This window comes from Corvus kubaryi, unplaced genomic scaffold (genome assembly GCF_017639235.1).
Source record: "Corvus kubaryi isolate FWS band 111438036 unplaced genomic scaffold, C.kubaryi_AGA036_p1.0 37334, whole genome shotgun sequence".
Classification (NCBI taxonomy): domain Eukaryota; kingdom Metazoa; phylum Chordata; class Aves; order Passeriformes; family Corvidae; genus Corvus; species Corvus kubaryi.
The window spans coordinates 15,238,137-15,253,307 of record NW_024581108.1 but is presented as its reverse complement, the minus strand read 5'-3'; the positions used below and the strand labels follow the sequence as shown (position 1 = coordinate 15,253,307).

General features: G+C 39.6%; 1 protein-coding gene and 1 long non-coding RNA gene across 5 annotated transcripts in view; one reads left to right on the top strand and one right to left on the bottom strand.

The window, feature by feature from the left end:
- Nucleotides 1-2,523: 2,523 nt before the first annotated feature.
- Nucleotides 2,524-7,950, bottom strand: LOC121665756. Its single transcript, XR_006016483.1, has 2 exons — nucleotides 7,295-7,950; nucleotides 2,524-4,824 (listed from the first exon to the last, which is right to left on the bottom strand). It is a non-coding gene; the product is annotated as an uncharacterized LOC121665756 (long non-coding RNA).
- Nucleotides 6,336-15,171, top strand: part of ST6GALNAC3 (ST6 N-acetylgalactosaminide alpha-2,6-sialyltransferase 3) — a 215,317-nt gene continuing 206,481 nt past the window's right edge. For 2 of the 4 annotated variants that reach the window (XR_006016480.1, XR_006016481.1), the window contains exon 1: nucleotides 6,336-6,697. Coding sequence is in view for 2 of the 4 variants with exons in the window: in XM_042030449.1 (XP_041886383.1) it covers nucleotides 6,680-6,697 (18 nt within the window). In the remaining 2 variants the exon portion in view is untranslated. The remainder of the gene's footprint in view (nucleotides 6,698-15,171) is intronic. The other 2 variants (XM_042030449.1, XM_042030448.1) reach the window with 2 other exon arrangements.

Below are 15,171 nucleotides of genomic sequence, written 5' to 3'. Positions count from 1 at the left end.
TTGCAAGTTTCATCTTTTGAACTAGAAAAGGGAGGACAAACGGAAGAAAACCCCAAACCTCACTCCAATTAAAAAAAACCCAAAACAAACCCAAAAACCAAACAACAACCCAGAACCCCAAAACTTCCTATGGGGAAAGAATGGTGGGATCATGTAATTAAACAGTTCTGAGTTCTGTATGCTCAGGCTGAATTCCTCTATTTCTTTAGTCTTGTGTTCAGTGCTGCAATTTTAAGGTTGCTGATTGTTCCACCAAGTCAATATTCACAAGTTCTTTTAATTTATTAAACACCTTAAGTTCCACTTATAACTTCATCTCTTTATCTTCTAGTTCACTATTACACAGCAGTGTAGACAACTGTCAAAGGCAAGACTGTTGTCAGCTCTAAACTTGAAAAAATGTTGATTGAAACAATTGCATGGGATAGATTTTGTTAAAAATTTGTGTGAGAGCTGTCAGATGTTTCAGAAGATGTAGAAGTATTTTCCTTGAGTATATGTGTTAATAGCTTGAGATGGACTCTTTGAAGTATGGCAACATTTTGCTACTGGCAACTTTCACGGGTGAAAATAACTTAAATAACAAGGTATTTTCTTCACTTTCTATCCAGTGGAGCAAAGTCTGTTGACATTAGGGCACAGCATTGTGGCTGGTTAGAGCCTCTGAAGGCTCCAAAGGGAGTGTGCATTTAACAGGGCAGTAGGGTAGCAGTCTATTTGGATTCAGAGGAGTAAAGATCATGATTCCAGATCTGTAAGCAACTTTTGCTGTTTTTCATGCTGTGGCCAGGCAAGACAGTAGATTTGCCAGGAACAAAATTTCATGGAGAGAATCTTAATGGAAGGAGTATAGTTGGATTTCAGTATAGTTTGGGTGGTTTCATAACTCAGGAATCAAGTATAGAATGATGTTTAAAAACAGGAATTGGTGATTTTTGTGACTTTCTGAACATCTTCTGTAAGACTCCCCCTATGACACTTCTGCTACCAAGAAAATTTTGTTCACTTTTGTGGTTGCACAAATCAATTTTTTTTCTGCATGTCTAAACATTGTGGTCATAACTGAACAAAATATATCCAAGACAGGAAAAAAAAAAAAAAATCTGTGAAAACCTCTTTTTATTCCTAAAATTATGGTAATCATGGTAAAGATCCATTTATAGCATGCTAAAATAATGCTAATTCATATCATTTCATGAAACAAGACCATCAGTTTCACTTGGTGCTAGTTTATATCCTGTTTTGTGATGGTGTGAACAGGATGTTGCTGAACAAGGTGGCTCAGATCTGACACTGCTGGTGTTGAGACCCTCTAGACGTTACTTGAGAGTGGCGTAAAACAATCCACCCTCCCCTACCCTGCACTAAAATTAATTCACTCCTGAATTAAATACACTTGTCTTTTCTGCTGTGCTTTCAAGTTTTTCCTTTCAAGTGTAAAGAAACATTAGATAAAGCCTTGGGAAGGGAGAGAGAGATGCTTGGTTGTTTGGTTTTTTTTTTTTTAAGACAAATCCTTTGGATAATGACAGAGTTTAGCCCACATAAACAGTAGTGGCTGGATCTTTGGAAAAGGAGGCAGAGTATGTCTCTGCTTCTTTAGTTCAGGAGAAGGCATTCTCCTAAGCTGAAATGCTGCTTTTAAGTTTTGTTCCAATTTAAGGCCTTCAATGCCATGATTGAAGTTGTCGCTGGATCCTTTTCCTAAGCTCCTTTTATGTGCACAGCTGTATTCTCCAGGATAAAATCTCATTAGAGGATAAACTGACATGGCCGTATCTCAGTGTGAAACAGTGTCAGTGTTTTTGTGATGTTAGTTGTATCTCATAAAAATAGTGGGAGTGTGAAGCATTGATAACAGAGCAAAGAATGTAAAAAACTTTATAGTGGAGAAACCAAATACATCCTTGACTGAAGAAGGTACAAGAAATACCTATCGACCAACCTTATTCTCTATTCAGCAGTTACCTGCAAATGACAGTGCATTTTCAAACACATCATTAAGCTTTTGAATGCCCTTCAGAATATTACTGGTGGGCTTTCTTCTGCTGGAGACTGCAGCAAGTTATACATTTGTTTACTGTGCTATTTTTATACCGGCAAAACATCTGGTGGCATAAGCAGACACAGCACTCTTCAGAGTTGCTTAGTCTGTTTTAATTAGAGGAAAGCTGTCTGGGACAGACATGCTTCTTCTCTAAGTATGTGGGGGGTTTTTTTGTTGTTTTGGGTTTTTTTTCCTGCATTTTAAAAAAATCCATTGTCTCTGTTAAAACACATTTAAATAAAAAAGAAAAATTACAAATAACAGATGACATACTCTTTTTCATTAATATAAAAAAACCCCCAACAATCTGTAGTTCAGTGTAAAATAATCCCTGGTTAATAACTGTCTTTGAAAACAGAAACCTGAAGCTCTCAGATGAGCATGCATTGAAAAAAAAAAGTCAACAGTCTGAAAAGATTACTGATTTGTAGGGTTTGCTCTTTTTCTGCTTCCAGGAGTTTCTACAGACCTTTGTACTCATGCATTGTTAGGTGTGGCCAACACTTGATTTTATTGGGTTGTTGTTGTTGTTGTTTTTTTTTTTTTTTTTTTTTTTTTAAAAGACTATTTAGTTGAAAATTGGGAGCCCTTGATTTGAGTGCTTGTGTGTGTGCATTAGGAAGGGCCTGGGGGGAACACCAGAACATGCAAGGTCTGCAAGTGCTGTGTGGCTGTGCTAAATTGTTACCATGATAATAGTGAGGTGATGAGCTGAATTTCTAATAGCGGAAACGGTGCTGAGCAGTCCTTGTCTCCTGCCAGTGAAGCATGCAGAAGTATTCCATGGCTAAACTTTTTTTTTAAATGGATTTGGTTGTCCTGAGCTGAATAAGGTACAGAGGAATTGTGCTGAGAAGGAAGCTGGGCAGGGCAATATATACCAGCTCTTTCAGTAATGTGCACATGGCAAGCTTGCTTTAAGCTGTAAGGATATTCTGAAAAGTAACAGCAGAATGCAGGCTGTAACAAGCCCCACCTGTTCTCCTCAGCTTCTGCACTACAGAATGCAGCAGAAGTTCACCTCTAAAATGAAGCACTCAGGCTTGATTAAGCCTTTTTTCTTACCTGGAAAATCAGCATCATTAAGAGTTTTAAATTAAAATTCCATGTAGCATTTGGATAACCTGGTAAGATTTCCTGTTCAAATCATAACCTGCGGTTTTTTATCATCTCATCCTCTACCTCTGCCATGGCATTGGGCTGCTGGGTACCTTAAATTGTTTACTTATAGTGGTGAGTTTCATGAGGTAAGGAAAACTTGATACAGATGGTTGGGAAGATGCGATCTCTGGATAACAGTAGAGTGGATCTGTTACTCTGCCACTGACTCAGGTTGCACCTGAAGGGTGAAAAATGCCACCTTATGTCACCCTTGTCTGATAAAGCCTTGTAGTGGCAGCTAGTGTAAGAACAGGTTCTTCCTTTCTGGCACATTTTCACTACATGAACCAGTGTCTGATGTCAGTGACTAGCGAGATGATGGCTTTCAGACTTTCTCTAAGCCTGCACTTTTAAAATACAGATGTGGACTAAAAAATTAACTTACTATTTAAGTCTGTTATCTATCTGTGAGATTTTGGCTTTGAAGTTCTTACCATAGGTGAAAGTGCAGCTTCATCAGTGACACGGTGTCCAGCCACCAAACAAACCAAATGAGCACTGTTGATGGCACAGGCTGCCCAGCAGAACTACCCACACTGGCACTACAAACTCCTGCTTGGATGCTGGGATTGCGTAGTTCTATTAATCTCTGCAAATTAAGGCTTAATCAGCCTTCTCCACAAAGGATTGATTTCTCATGACAGAATTAGTTTCTAAGACATAGAATTGAAAAGGGTTGCTGCCCACACAACCATATTTTCTCCAAGCTTATGTCGCCATAGGAATGTATCGGAAGGGTTTGGACTAGATGGAAAACATGCAAGGTCTTTGTCCTCAGAACTAAAGGTCTTTGTCCTCAGAACTAGAAGTAGTGACTTTGTGTGGCCTGTGGCAATGACTCAGACTTGAAAGGCAGATTCATAGTATCTTTGACATCCCTACCAGGCAACAACAACCGTGTTAATTTTGGATGGAAAATTGCAGGTGCGACTGAAATTTATGTGAGCTGTGTTTGGCCTAAAGCTGATTTTTCAAGAGTATCATAAGTTCAGGGAAAGCACTTTATGAGACTCGTGGAATGTGCTTACAATGGCTCTTTGCTTTTATCATTTGGTGGATACCTTCCCTCACGTAGTTTCTTTGAGGAGAAATTAGCTCAGCCTAAGGCTGGACTTTCTGTTCCTGTTTGTGGTGATCTCAGCTCAAATCACATCTTCAGTTCTGTCCCTAGGAGAAAATAAAGTGAAATCTCACATCCCTCCTGAAAGAAAAAGGGAAGGATGGCTGTTGCTGATGCCTAGTAATGATGTTTAGTAAGATAAAGAACCATTTATAAAAAGTCTAAAAGTTAAAGTACACCAAATTTTGTCCGATGTGATATTTAGAATCAAAGCATGTCGAGATGCTTAAAACAAGACAACTACCCATGCCTCTGCCTTTCCTTAAGGAATAAAATTCACTAGAAATCCCTCAATGCTTTGGACATGTGGAAATGGTTGATCTTTTCAGGACAGTTTCTCTCCAAGTTTCATTTCTTTTATTCCTGACAGAGCTGGTAAGGTGGAGGGTGGGAAGGCGGTGGAATATTTTTCATTTGCCTCAGATGAAAACTTCTTTTCATGCCCATCACACAGGTGAAAGGAATAGTTTCAGTCCGAGGAAAACTAGATTCTTGACTGTTGGAGAGAAAAAGAGACAATTATTTTTATTTCAGGAATGAATGAATTATTTGTTAGTCACTAAGAAACGGAACTTTGCTCCAGAACTCCTTATGAATAACTAGTACTTAAAGAGACATAAACTCCTACCCAGAATGATCTAACACTGCTTGGTGGTAGCCTCTAATAAAGTCCCTCCTTTACCACCTTCTTCCACTAACTCGTGATTTAGCTATTTCCTTATGTTAGTCAACACAGTTAGAAACTTCACTAAGTTCTTTTTCATTAGTCTCCCTAACAATACTACAATTTTCAGCTCAAGAGCTTTGGCTTGTGGCTGTAATTGAACAAGGAGGCGAATTTCCAGTGGTGAGAGATGCTGAGGAGTTTGCAGGACCTGTGTAAGACTACAGCACTCTGGATGCTCATGCAAAGGCCAAACACACATTGGCATCTTCTCTGGAAACACACAGGAAGGCAGCCAAGGAGTGTGAGCCAGAGAAATCCCCCCAGGCCCTTTCTGTTCTGCTCTCAGGGAGGATTTGCCCCCGCATACAAATAAGGACAGCTAGTTCCTTTAGTTTCAACCTACTTACTGTCTTGAGGGATTGCACCTGGATAGGAGAGGCTTGCCAGGCTGGGAACAGTATTGGTTATTGAATGTGCAGCACAGCACTAACCCCTTCTGGCTCCCACACATTGAGGGGCTCTGTGGTAAATGGTTTCATAACATGAACTGGAGGGTATTGCCTGCATGTAAACAGGTACCCTGAGTTGCTGCAGAGAGCATGAAGACATCCACTACGAGGAATTTATTAAGGGAGAGGGAGAGCTTTTGGTACTAAAGCAGCAGGAGTGAAGCAATGTGGCACAAAAGGAATACAGGGAAGGTGCCAAGTACAGAAAATGCAAAGGGTTCTAAGATGTAGTAATGAGAAGTACTGAGAAAGTGTAAAAAAGGGAGAAAGAGACTGCAGGAGAAGTGGCAAATATGAAGTAAAACCTTCATGATATATTGAGTATGTTACATAAGGGAAGAATTTGAATTTGACGAGATGTGAAAGATTTCTTCAACAGCTGAATTTATTCATCTGCACTTTACCTTACTTTTTTATCTTAAGAAAGTCCAAAGAAAGTTCAGAGAGTTTTTATGAGACTTGCACAAGCAAAAAACCTCACAAACCAACCCAAGCCTTCCATTCCCTGTGATGGATGCCAGCTCTTTACACAAAAAGGCATGCACAGCACAATGCAAACACCTCTGGTGGGATATCTGGCCTGGTTGCTGATAATGATTATTTCTCATAGGGCAGCAATTTAGACAAAGGGAAGCCTGCCATACAGCGAAAAGGGCTGAACGTAGAACAATACTGCACTCTAACAAGCAGAGTAAGGATTTTTACAGCCCCAATAATAGCGAGAGTTTGGACTTTTCTGCCCATCTGTCAGCAGCTGTCTCCTGAGAACGCCGGGAGAGCTGCACAGGGACTAATTATAAACACGCAGCTTGATTTGCAGGCATTGCAAAGCCTCTGCAAGGTACAGATTTCTGTCTGTACGTATAGTACAGCGCGAGAGCGTCCTGTAGCTTAGGAAAATACACACTGGAGCCATGAATCAAACTCAGTCATGTGACGGAGGGGAGGTGCTGGGCTGGCTCCCAGCCAGTGGCAGGAGCTGATGGGTGGAACAAACGGGGCATAAAAAGACTAATATGACTAACGGATCCTGGATGCGTGGTACCTTTATTTGGATCTACAGGAATGTAGGCTCTAGCAGTTCTGCAGCTCTACCAGCCTTTTGCCTGACACTGGAACTGCTGCTCACAAAGTAGAATCCTGCTGCTCTTTGGTAGGAAGGATAGAGAAAGAACATGGCCTGCATTTTGAAGGTAAATGTCTATCTGTTGCTTGAATGCATTGTTAGAGACCCCCTCGCTGCTCAGAGGCATGGATTTGGTATGGTCCTATTGCATCTTCGTTGTCTTTTTGAATACTGGCTTTGTTTGGCAAATGAATATTTGAGAAATTCTGCAACGTACAGCTGTGCTCTGCTTCCCTCTGCCATTCTTTCTCTCTTTCCCTGGATTGTCAGAACTGCGGGCTAGCGGGAAGAGAAACGTGTACCGAATAGTGGGAGGGGGGAGAGGGGCTCTGGTTTGTCTCAGCTGACTTCCTACGCTGAATTCCTTCAGGAGCAATAGCATTTGGGCAACAGACTTCCAGTACAAAGGACAAACCAGGCAACTTATTTTCTTTTTCTAACCATGCAGCATTTATTGCTCTTAAAGCAGCGGTCGCAGATGTCCACAGCTGTCCCGGTTGCTCCTTAAGCACACACTCCCCTGCTGAATCTGCTCCAGATCCACATGCTCCACACAATTATACTCCGTATTTAACTGCATTTTCTAATTAAGGAACCTATTTTATACCGGGTTCCCCCCCCCCCCCCCCCCCTTTCACGCTAGCAAATATAAGCATAAACTTACCGTGTGATCACATGCTTTCTCCAGCCTGCTTCCCTCACCTAAAAAGTAAAAGTATTTGGAAGCCGCATGCCATGCAGATGGAGGGAGCATCACTAGCACGGGGATTGAATGGGAGGGGAGGAGGCGGAAGTGCGGTCAGTCGAGAACAAGCGGCGTTTGTTTCCTTGCAGCGCTGTCACTTGCAGGAGTCACTCTCCTGTGCCTGGCTGCAGCGTGGTCTGTTTCGGATCCATTTGTTACCTGGTCTGTTTATCTGCTCTGTTTCAGATCCTGAAACACGTCTGTGCCTTGCTGCTTTCTGTGCATACTTTGAGTATATTTGCGCTTTGTTTCTTTTAGCAAGTAAAGCTGATTCAGTAAAACTGATCATAAATCTGTGAATTCTTTGTTGTTTGCAATCCGATCTTCTAGCATAGAGTTGGTTATCCCAAACTTGGGGATGGCCTGTGATAGCAGTTGCTTTCAGCATATTAACAAAGTGGATGAATTGCAAAACTTTAAAACAGCTTCTGGATAATAAACGTTTAGGTGTCTCCATGAATCCAGTCCTTAGCACTACTTTGGGCTTTTGACTTTGAAAAAAACTTGTTATTTTGCTGCACTCTTTTCTTCATTCATTCATTCTCAACCAGTGGGTCTGTGGTACATGGATGTGTTTTTACTTTTCTGTCTTGTAGGTTGTGGTAGCTTATGTTATTAAATACGGCAAAGTCTGCTGCAAGTGCAGAAGCTTCCCTGAACTAGCAGGTCCTCCTTGGAGCTAGGGGGTAACAAACACCTTTAATCGGACAGCAGTAATGCAACTGAGAGTTGTGATTTGAGATGAGGAGATGTGAGCTCTGTGAATGGAGCCTGGTTTCACAAAGATAAGCATGTGCACTCCTGTTTAAACGCTCCCAAAATGACTTAGGCTGTATCTGCAAGTGATCCAGAAGACAGAATTTCTTACTTTTCAAAAATTCTGTGGGCAGATCACATGCAAAATCTTTCCTTTGGCTGTAACAGTTAAGTAAGAATCCTTTTACAAGGAAACTCCAGTGTCTCTTTCACCCTCCTAATAGTTCCCTTTGTAGTCTGGTGTCACAGCCTGCCACAAGCATGACTTAGAGTTTGAATTATAGTACAATAAACACCTTCTGTTTGCCCAGGCCTGGATCTCCATTTCGTTGTTATTCTGATGGTTAAATCAATAGATTAATTGGTATTCTTTGACAGACAGCCCCCTTCCAGCTTAATTCTTAATCTTGTTAATACAGGCAGGTGCAAGGATAAAAAGTGAAACAGATATGAGAAGATTAGCACTGCCATAAGGCAAGCTGGATTTTCTCAGACAAACATCCCATAGGAGTAATTTAAATGTCTATCTCAAGATACTTACTTGTATATGAGTTTTTAACGTAATGTCTGTAGCTGCTCTGCAAGGTTTTTCCCTAATAAGGAAATGTGAAATAATATGTATATTTTGACATGACACTAGGCTAATTCCTTCCTGAAAATATAAACCTGTTAGCTACACCCTTCTTCTTTTCCTAGGGGTTGTCCTGAGCTTGTGTGGGAAAAAAGAAAAAAAAAAAAAAAACAAAAAAAAAAACAAAAAAAAAACTGTAGGGAGAGATTTGAAGCAGGTAGTGGCACAGTGGATGGGAAGCCAGAACAACTGTGCATCCTTTCCACTTGAGCCCTGAGTGTCTGTGTGACTCTCCCTTGTGGCTTGCCCTCCTCTGTTCCTAGATTTGTAACCCCCTGCCAAAGATGTTGAGACTTACTGAGTATTGGAGTTTCATATGAGTGAGAGTTTAATATAAATGAGATTGGATAGAGGTGTCTGTGAAGTGTAAAGAACAGAGATAGCTGTTAATAATTAACTGGAGTTACTTAGAGTGGTTAAGAGCGCGTTAGAAGAGGTGTATCATCTTTAGATGTGAAGATCTCCTTATACTATGACTACTGCATGAAATAATCTCCATGTGCAACCTGTGAAAAATGCTGAGGAGGAGGATTTTTCCAAAAGGTGCCTGCTGTCTTTCTGGTGTTTGTTGTGCACTTTTCCTAGGTAAGAGTGGTGGGGCTGTTACTGATCGTGGCTCCAGAAACTTTTGTCTCCTAATCAGTAATGGGACATTCTCAGTAAAACCAGTGAAATTATAATTTTGAGGAATTCTCTTCTCAGTTAAAGAAAAGCAGGGAAAGAGGCAAGTTCTGAAGTGTGTGATGTGTTTTTATTTTCCCTGTCATGACTTTAAAAATCATGGCAAATAGCTGAGTGAAGTGTAGGCATTTCTTGGAAGCAAACAGTTGATCTTATGCTGGTTACTATGGTAGCTGCATGTCACCTTGCCAGCTACCAGATTAGCAGTGATTATTAGTTATGTAGTCACTTATCCCTAATGATATTCAAGTCCCTAAGTTCCACTGTATCAGCCAGTGACTCTTGAAAATGAGGACAAATTTTACTCAGTAAATCACTTCCAACTCTGCTTCTTGCATAACTGAAAAATAATACTTCAAAGTATGTGTCATCTTATGATAAACACAACATGAATGATAATGACACCCTGTAAAACCATGATATCCCTCAGTGAGGACTGGACCATGATATTTTAAAGCAAATAGGACAGGTAACTTAGTTTTGCACACGCTGCACTTCGCAGGAGGTTTGTCTTACCCTTTTTCCAAACTCTTCTTTTTGAATGGAAGGTTTGAAGAGGATGATGGAGATGGATTATGTTGTCATCCCAGTACAATTTTAACTGTGTAGGCTTAATGTGGTAGAGCTTAATAAACAAAATCCATGTGTGGTGGGCCTGTACAGTGAGGACTATGCATGAAATCTAGAAAGACATTTCCTTATGGTTTGTGTGCTGTGTATTTACTGTGCAGTGAACAACAGATTTCATGTGCCTAGGGGCTGGATGTGACCTTCTACCAACAGAGATCACAAGCCTTCAGTGAAACTCTGTGGTCTAAGTAGTATTTGCATAATGTGAGGCAATGTTCTTTCTACCGCAGCTGATTGAGGGTCCTCTCAAAGTAAGCAGGTGGCCAACTAAAATCCATAGCTTCTTTAATATTTTTAAAATCTAATTTAAAGATTGAAAGAACTGTTTTGCTAAGTATAACTTACAGGTTTCAAACAAAGAAAACCCTTCAGCACAGGCTTGTAACTGTTTTCAGCTGTCAAAGTTGGCCATACCTGTGTGTTCATCTACAATTCTTTTACATGTTTCCTCTCCATTGTTATCTCCACTGGTTTAATTAAATTTGCAGGTTGCATTTTTCCCTTACTGCACATGGTGAACTGTTTTTGGCAGGAATTTTCTTTGAGAGTTTTTTCTGAGTGTTCAATGGCCTGTGTCTGATTGGGGTCTTCAGACACTGCAGTAATACAGATAACATTACTATCTACAGGCATATGCTCCATCTGCACTTTTGAGACTAAAATAGCAAAGCTGTTCTCATTACATTAAATTTTCCACCCTGGCAAGTAGCTGTTCAGAGGGGAGAGGCAGAAGGTCTGAAAAGATCTGATCTCAGTGTTTGGATGCTTGTAATCTTGTATAATTAGTTATTAGTTTGATTTTTTTTTTTTTTTTTTTAAACCTCTATGTACATGACAAAGAGTGTAGGTATTTCCTCCCAAGTTTCTATATCATCAAAAGCACATTCTCAGCTCTGTTGTGCAGGGTAGGCTATGAGTCTCACCATAATTCCATTCTCTACTAGAGATTTGCAGGATGCAGGCACTTCTATAGAGTTGACCTCTATATACTGCTTGAATCAGGTCCAAGATAATTCACATTCTGCCTTGACTGTTAAACTGACTGCAGCAATGTTTATGCATGGCATCCATCCGTTTTCCTGTGCTGAGAATTGTACTTGGATCCTGTTTGATTCTCATGCTGTGCTCCTTCTTCTGATATGACAAGACATGGAGAGATCCTTGGAAAAGGAACACGGGTGACCTCCCCTCCGTATGGGAGACGATGCTGCACTGATGGGTCATTTTCCAGCACTGCCTGAATTTGCTGCAGGTTTGCTGTAATGTCTTAACCTGATCAACAGTTTTGTGAGCTGCAGCATTTCTCTTGTAACTTGGAATCATTCCTAGGATTATGTGGTTGTATCTCTAGGGAAGGTGGGTGTAAATATGCAAAGGTGCCTCTTACGAGGTGTGCATAAGTAAGCCGGAAAGTAGCAGGTGGATGCAACAAGGAGTTAGAGAGAAGAATCAGGATTTCTGAGGTAGTAACCAGTTTTTTTGTGGATCACTCCATCCTTATTTGTTATGGGTTAATGTTCCCATCTTTTTTCCCCCAACCAACAAAACTGGCAAAATTCCATTTTTAATTCTTTCTACATGGGATATTTCTGTTTTAAATAAATTTCTTACAATTACTCTGTTTCTAAATAAAATACTTTTTTTTTTTTTTTTTGGTCATTCTACATTGTTTACCTCTAAATTGCTCCAGAGTAAATGAAGCTGCATTAATGAACCTGCCAATATGCAGGGAGAGCTAGGATTTGCCGTATCATGCTCCAGTGGTGCTTAATTACCATGTAAAATTTTACGGAGTGCAGTTCATGGAATTCCATCATGTGTTTTTTATTATGTTCACTTCGTGAAAATTTAAGGAAAATTAAATTCTGAGAAGTATAGAACTGCTTTTCACTCTCGCTTGCAATGACCTTAAACTAATCATGCTTTAAAGGAGAATATATTAGCCCCCTCCCAGAAAGAGACAGCATCTAGTCAGTCTAGTCCTACAAGAGAACTTAACTTGGTTAAATGAATTTGATTTTGATGCCCATGTAGCTAAACCAAGAAAACCTGCAGTGTAGGTGTGCTTCACTTGGTTTAAAACTGGAGCTTTGTGTCTGACTTGGTGGTGTGAAAACTAAAAGCACAAAACCAGCATGAGATTATGAAGTGTCTCATACATTCAAGTAGTTATTCGATAAAGCAGTGATGGGGAAAGGTTTTTGTTTTGCAGTTCATCTTTAAACAATGAAGCATGTGTCATCCAGATGTTTTAGGCTTCCCCCTACCAGGGATACACTGTCTTTGTGCACTGTTTGACCAGTCTGGTCTAAGGAAAGGTGTCCTTGCCCAAACTGATTTGGCCAAACTGCCCAATCGATTCTGTGATTCTATGATTATCACGGGTATTAATCACATATTAAAGGGAATCTTCTCAAAATTCAGCCTCTTTGTAGACATGTACATGAGCTTTGGTGGTTTATATCTTGTTCATTTTTTTCAATTTCCTTTTTGAAGTCCTGAATGCCAGATAATTTGGCATGTCAGAGTATGACATAAACCACCATAGGAAGCAGCAAATTCCTATACTTTGACATAACATATTGAAATTCCTTGAGATACAGGAGAGATGTGCTCTTACCTATTTCTAGTGAGATGGCAGCCAAAAGAAAAGTACACCTTGTTTTCTTGCCAAACATTCATGATTATTTAAGGGAGTGTGAAATGCAGCTTAAAAGACCCCACATTTTAGGTTTTAATCACAACTATCACAACATCTGTGTGGTAAATTAAAAAAGGCAGCGCTTTTAGCATTTTGTCTGTTCCTTTGCCATGTTTCATTCCAGCAGTATCTATGTGCCTTCCAGAAGAGTAATACTGGACATGGTGATCTTTCCAGGATTTGTTCTCTCATCTTTTTCCAGGAAAGCAGTATCTATGCAGCAGATTGACTTTACTTTAAGAGGATTTTTTTTCTGTGTCTTTGGCATAAAGTGGAAAAAAAGTTTTCTGTGTATTTTTTAGGAAAGAAAGGTCGAATGCTTACACATGAAATGGAAAGTGAATTTCTTTATCTTCCTGGTGGCTAATGGGTAAATATAATTTTTGGACCAGTCTCCTCCCCAGAGCAGGTTCTATCATAATATAAACAGCTATTTTGTGCAAGAAAAATTATTGATTATAAATTTATTTTAGATTTTTAGTTTTACTTTCAGATATTAAACAGATAATTTATTTTGTGGTTGTTATCCATGACACTTTCCCAATAATTTCTTCTGCCTATCAGCTGCTCTCCATCCATATTCGGATTCATAGCACACAGGGTTGGAAGCGTGCACACACACAACAAGTGCTGGAGGTGTGTTTTATCTTACTAGTGATTGAGGCCTCTCTGAGACCTCTGACCAGGTGCTAGGAAGAATCGATCTTTGTGGAGATCTGTAACCAAGGTGGGTAAACGCAGCTCCATTTATTGGATATATTCCCAATAAATAAGGCAAAACTCTGCCTTGGGCCTGTCGTCTCTTAAAGCTGAGGGAGCAGTTGCCTTGCTGTTGTCAGCCTCAAATACTCATATGGAATGAATTGGCTGTTGCTTTGGAGGAAAAGCTGCATCTGCTGCCTTTTTTGTCATGGTTCTTGTAAATAACCTGCAGACTGCTGAGATAAGAAAGGCCACTGCTTTTCCAGTGGCTTCATTGGTTTCTGTGAATGGGAACTATAAAAGGACAATGTATGACTAATGTGTTGTGTTCCTGAATCAGTGGACAGAATAAATTATGGCTGGATGAGGTGAGAATTGCTGTGTGTCATCTCAGAAAATGTTAAATATTGAGCTGACTGTTCTCTGTACTTCCCCTGCCCCTTCAGGAACATCCTGTGTTTATGCAAATATTGCCTTTACACAGTCACATATCTGCTTTTGATAGCAGTCTCCCAAATTGTATCCAATAAGATATCCTTATACTGATGCATTGATATGCTTTCTGGGAGCTGGACCAGTATAATATTTTTTTTTAAGTCAGTCAACTAGCTAAAATTATGTTATGAGTACAAAATTTGTATAAATGGGATTTGTATTTAAAATAATGACAGTTATTTTGTTCTGATTATTTTAGCAGAAGCACCTGAAAAACATGACAGTTTTTGGTTTATGTATTTGAAAGTGGATAAAATACCGTGCTGGATATTCTTTTTCATATTTACTATTGAGAAGAGCAAAGGTGAGGCAGGAACTGAACTGGAAGGGTTTAGGAGATGAGATCTTGTAAGTGATGCTGTTCAGGAGCATATGTTAAATCATCAAACATATGTTCATATGATGTAAAGGCAGTTCTGTTAAGCACTTCTTGTTTACCTGCATAGCATGTGTGACATTTGAAATTAACATGGGAGCACTACACTTGCTAATGATTAAATGAAGCAGTAGCTTCTTATGAAAGATATGTTATTCAGCAATTTGCATTAACAATAGGCAGAGGAATGCTGGCCTAGGCAGGTAGGACAGCAGGTGTGGAGTGGTTGGAAATAATCAGAAAAAACATGTTTATTTCATGGGAACAGCAATTTGTACAGAAGATATGCGGAATGAATTATTTAGAGTTCCTGTCTCTTCTAACGATGTGCTCCTTGCAGTGTTGGTTTGGTGTAGGATTAGGTATCTTATGTCTCTTTCTTAAATTCTTTTCCTTAAAATTATATATAATCTAATACTAGGAAAAGTTTCCTAGGGCTTTGGCAAAGAGAATGTCCCCCTGAGCATGTTACAACATGAGTCCCTGTTTCATGAGGTTTGCTATTTAATTTGAAATAGGAAAAGCCGGAAACCAAATATCAATTAATTTTTTTTCTTTTAAGTCTCACAACCTTTTGTTAGCCATCAGCTTTTAGTTTCCTCCAAATCTATTGTTTAGCCAGGTTTAAACATAATTATTTTCTCCGAATGATGGGCTGACGTAACATTTAAGAAATAACAATGTGTATCTATTAACCCTTTAATACACAAAGATGTTGCTATTGACCCATTGAGGCCAGTAGAGTGCTGCTTGGTGTACTTTCAGTAATTATTATTACATTATTTTACATTAGATTATAAAATTATGTGCTTGTGGTTTATGTC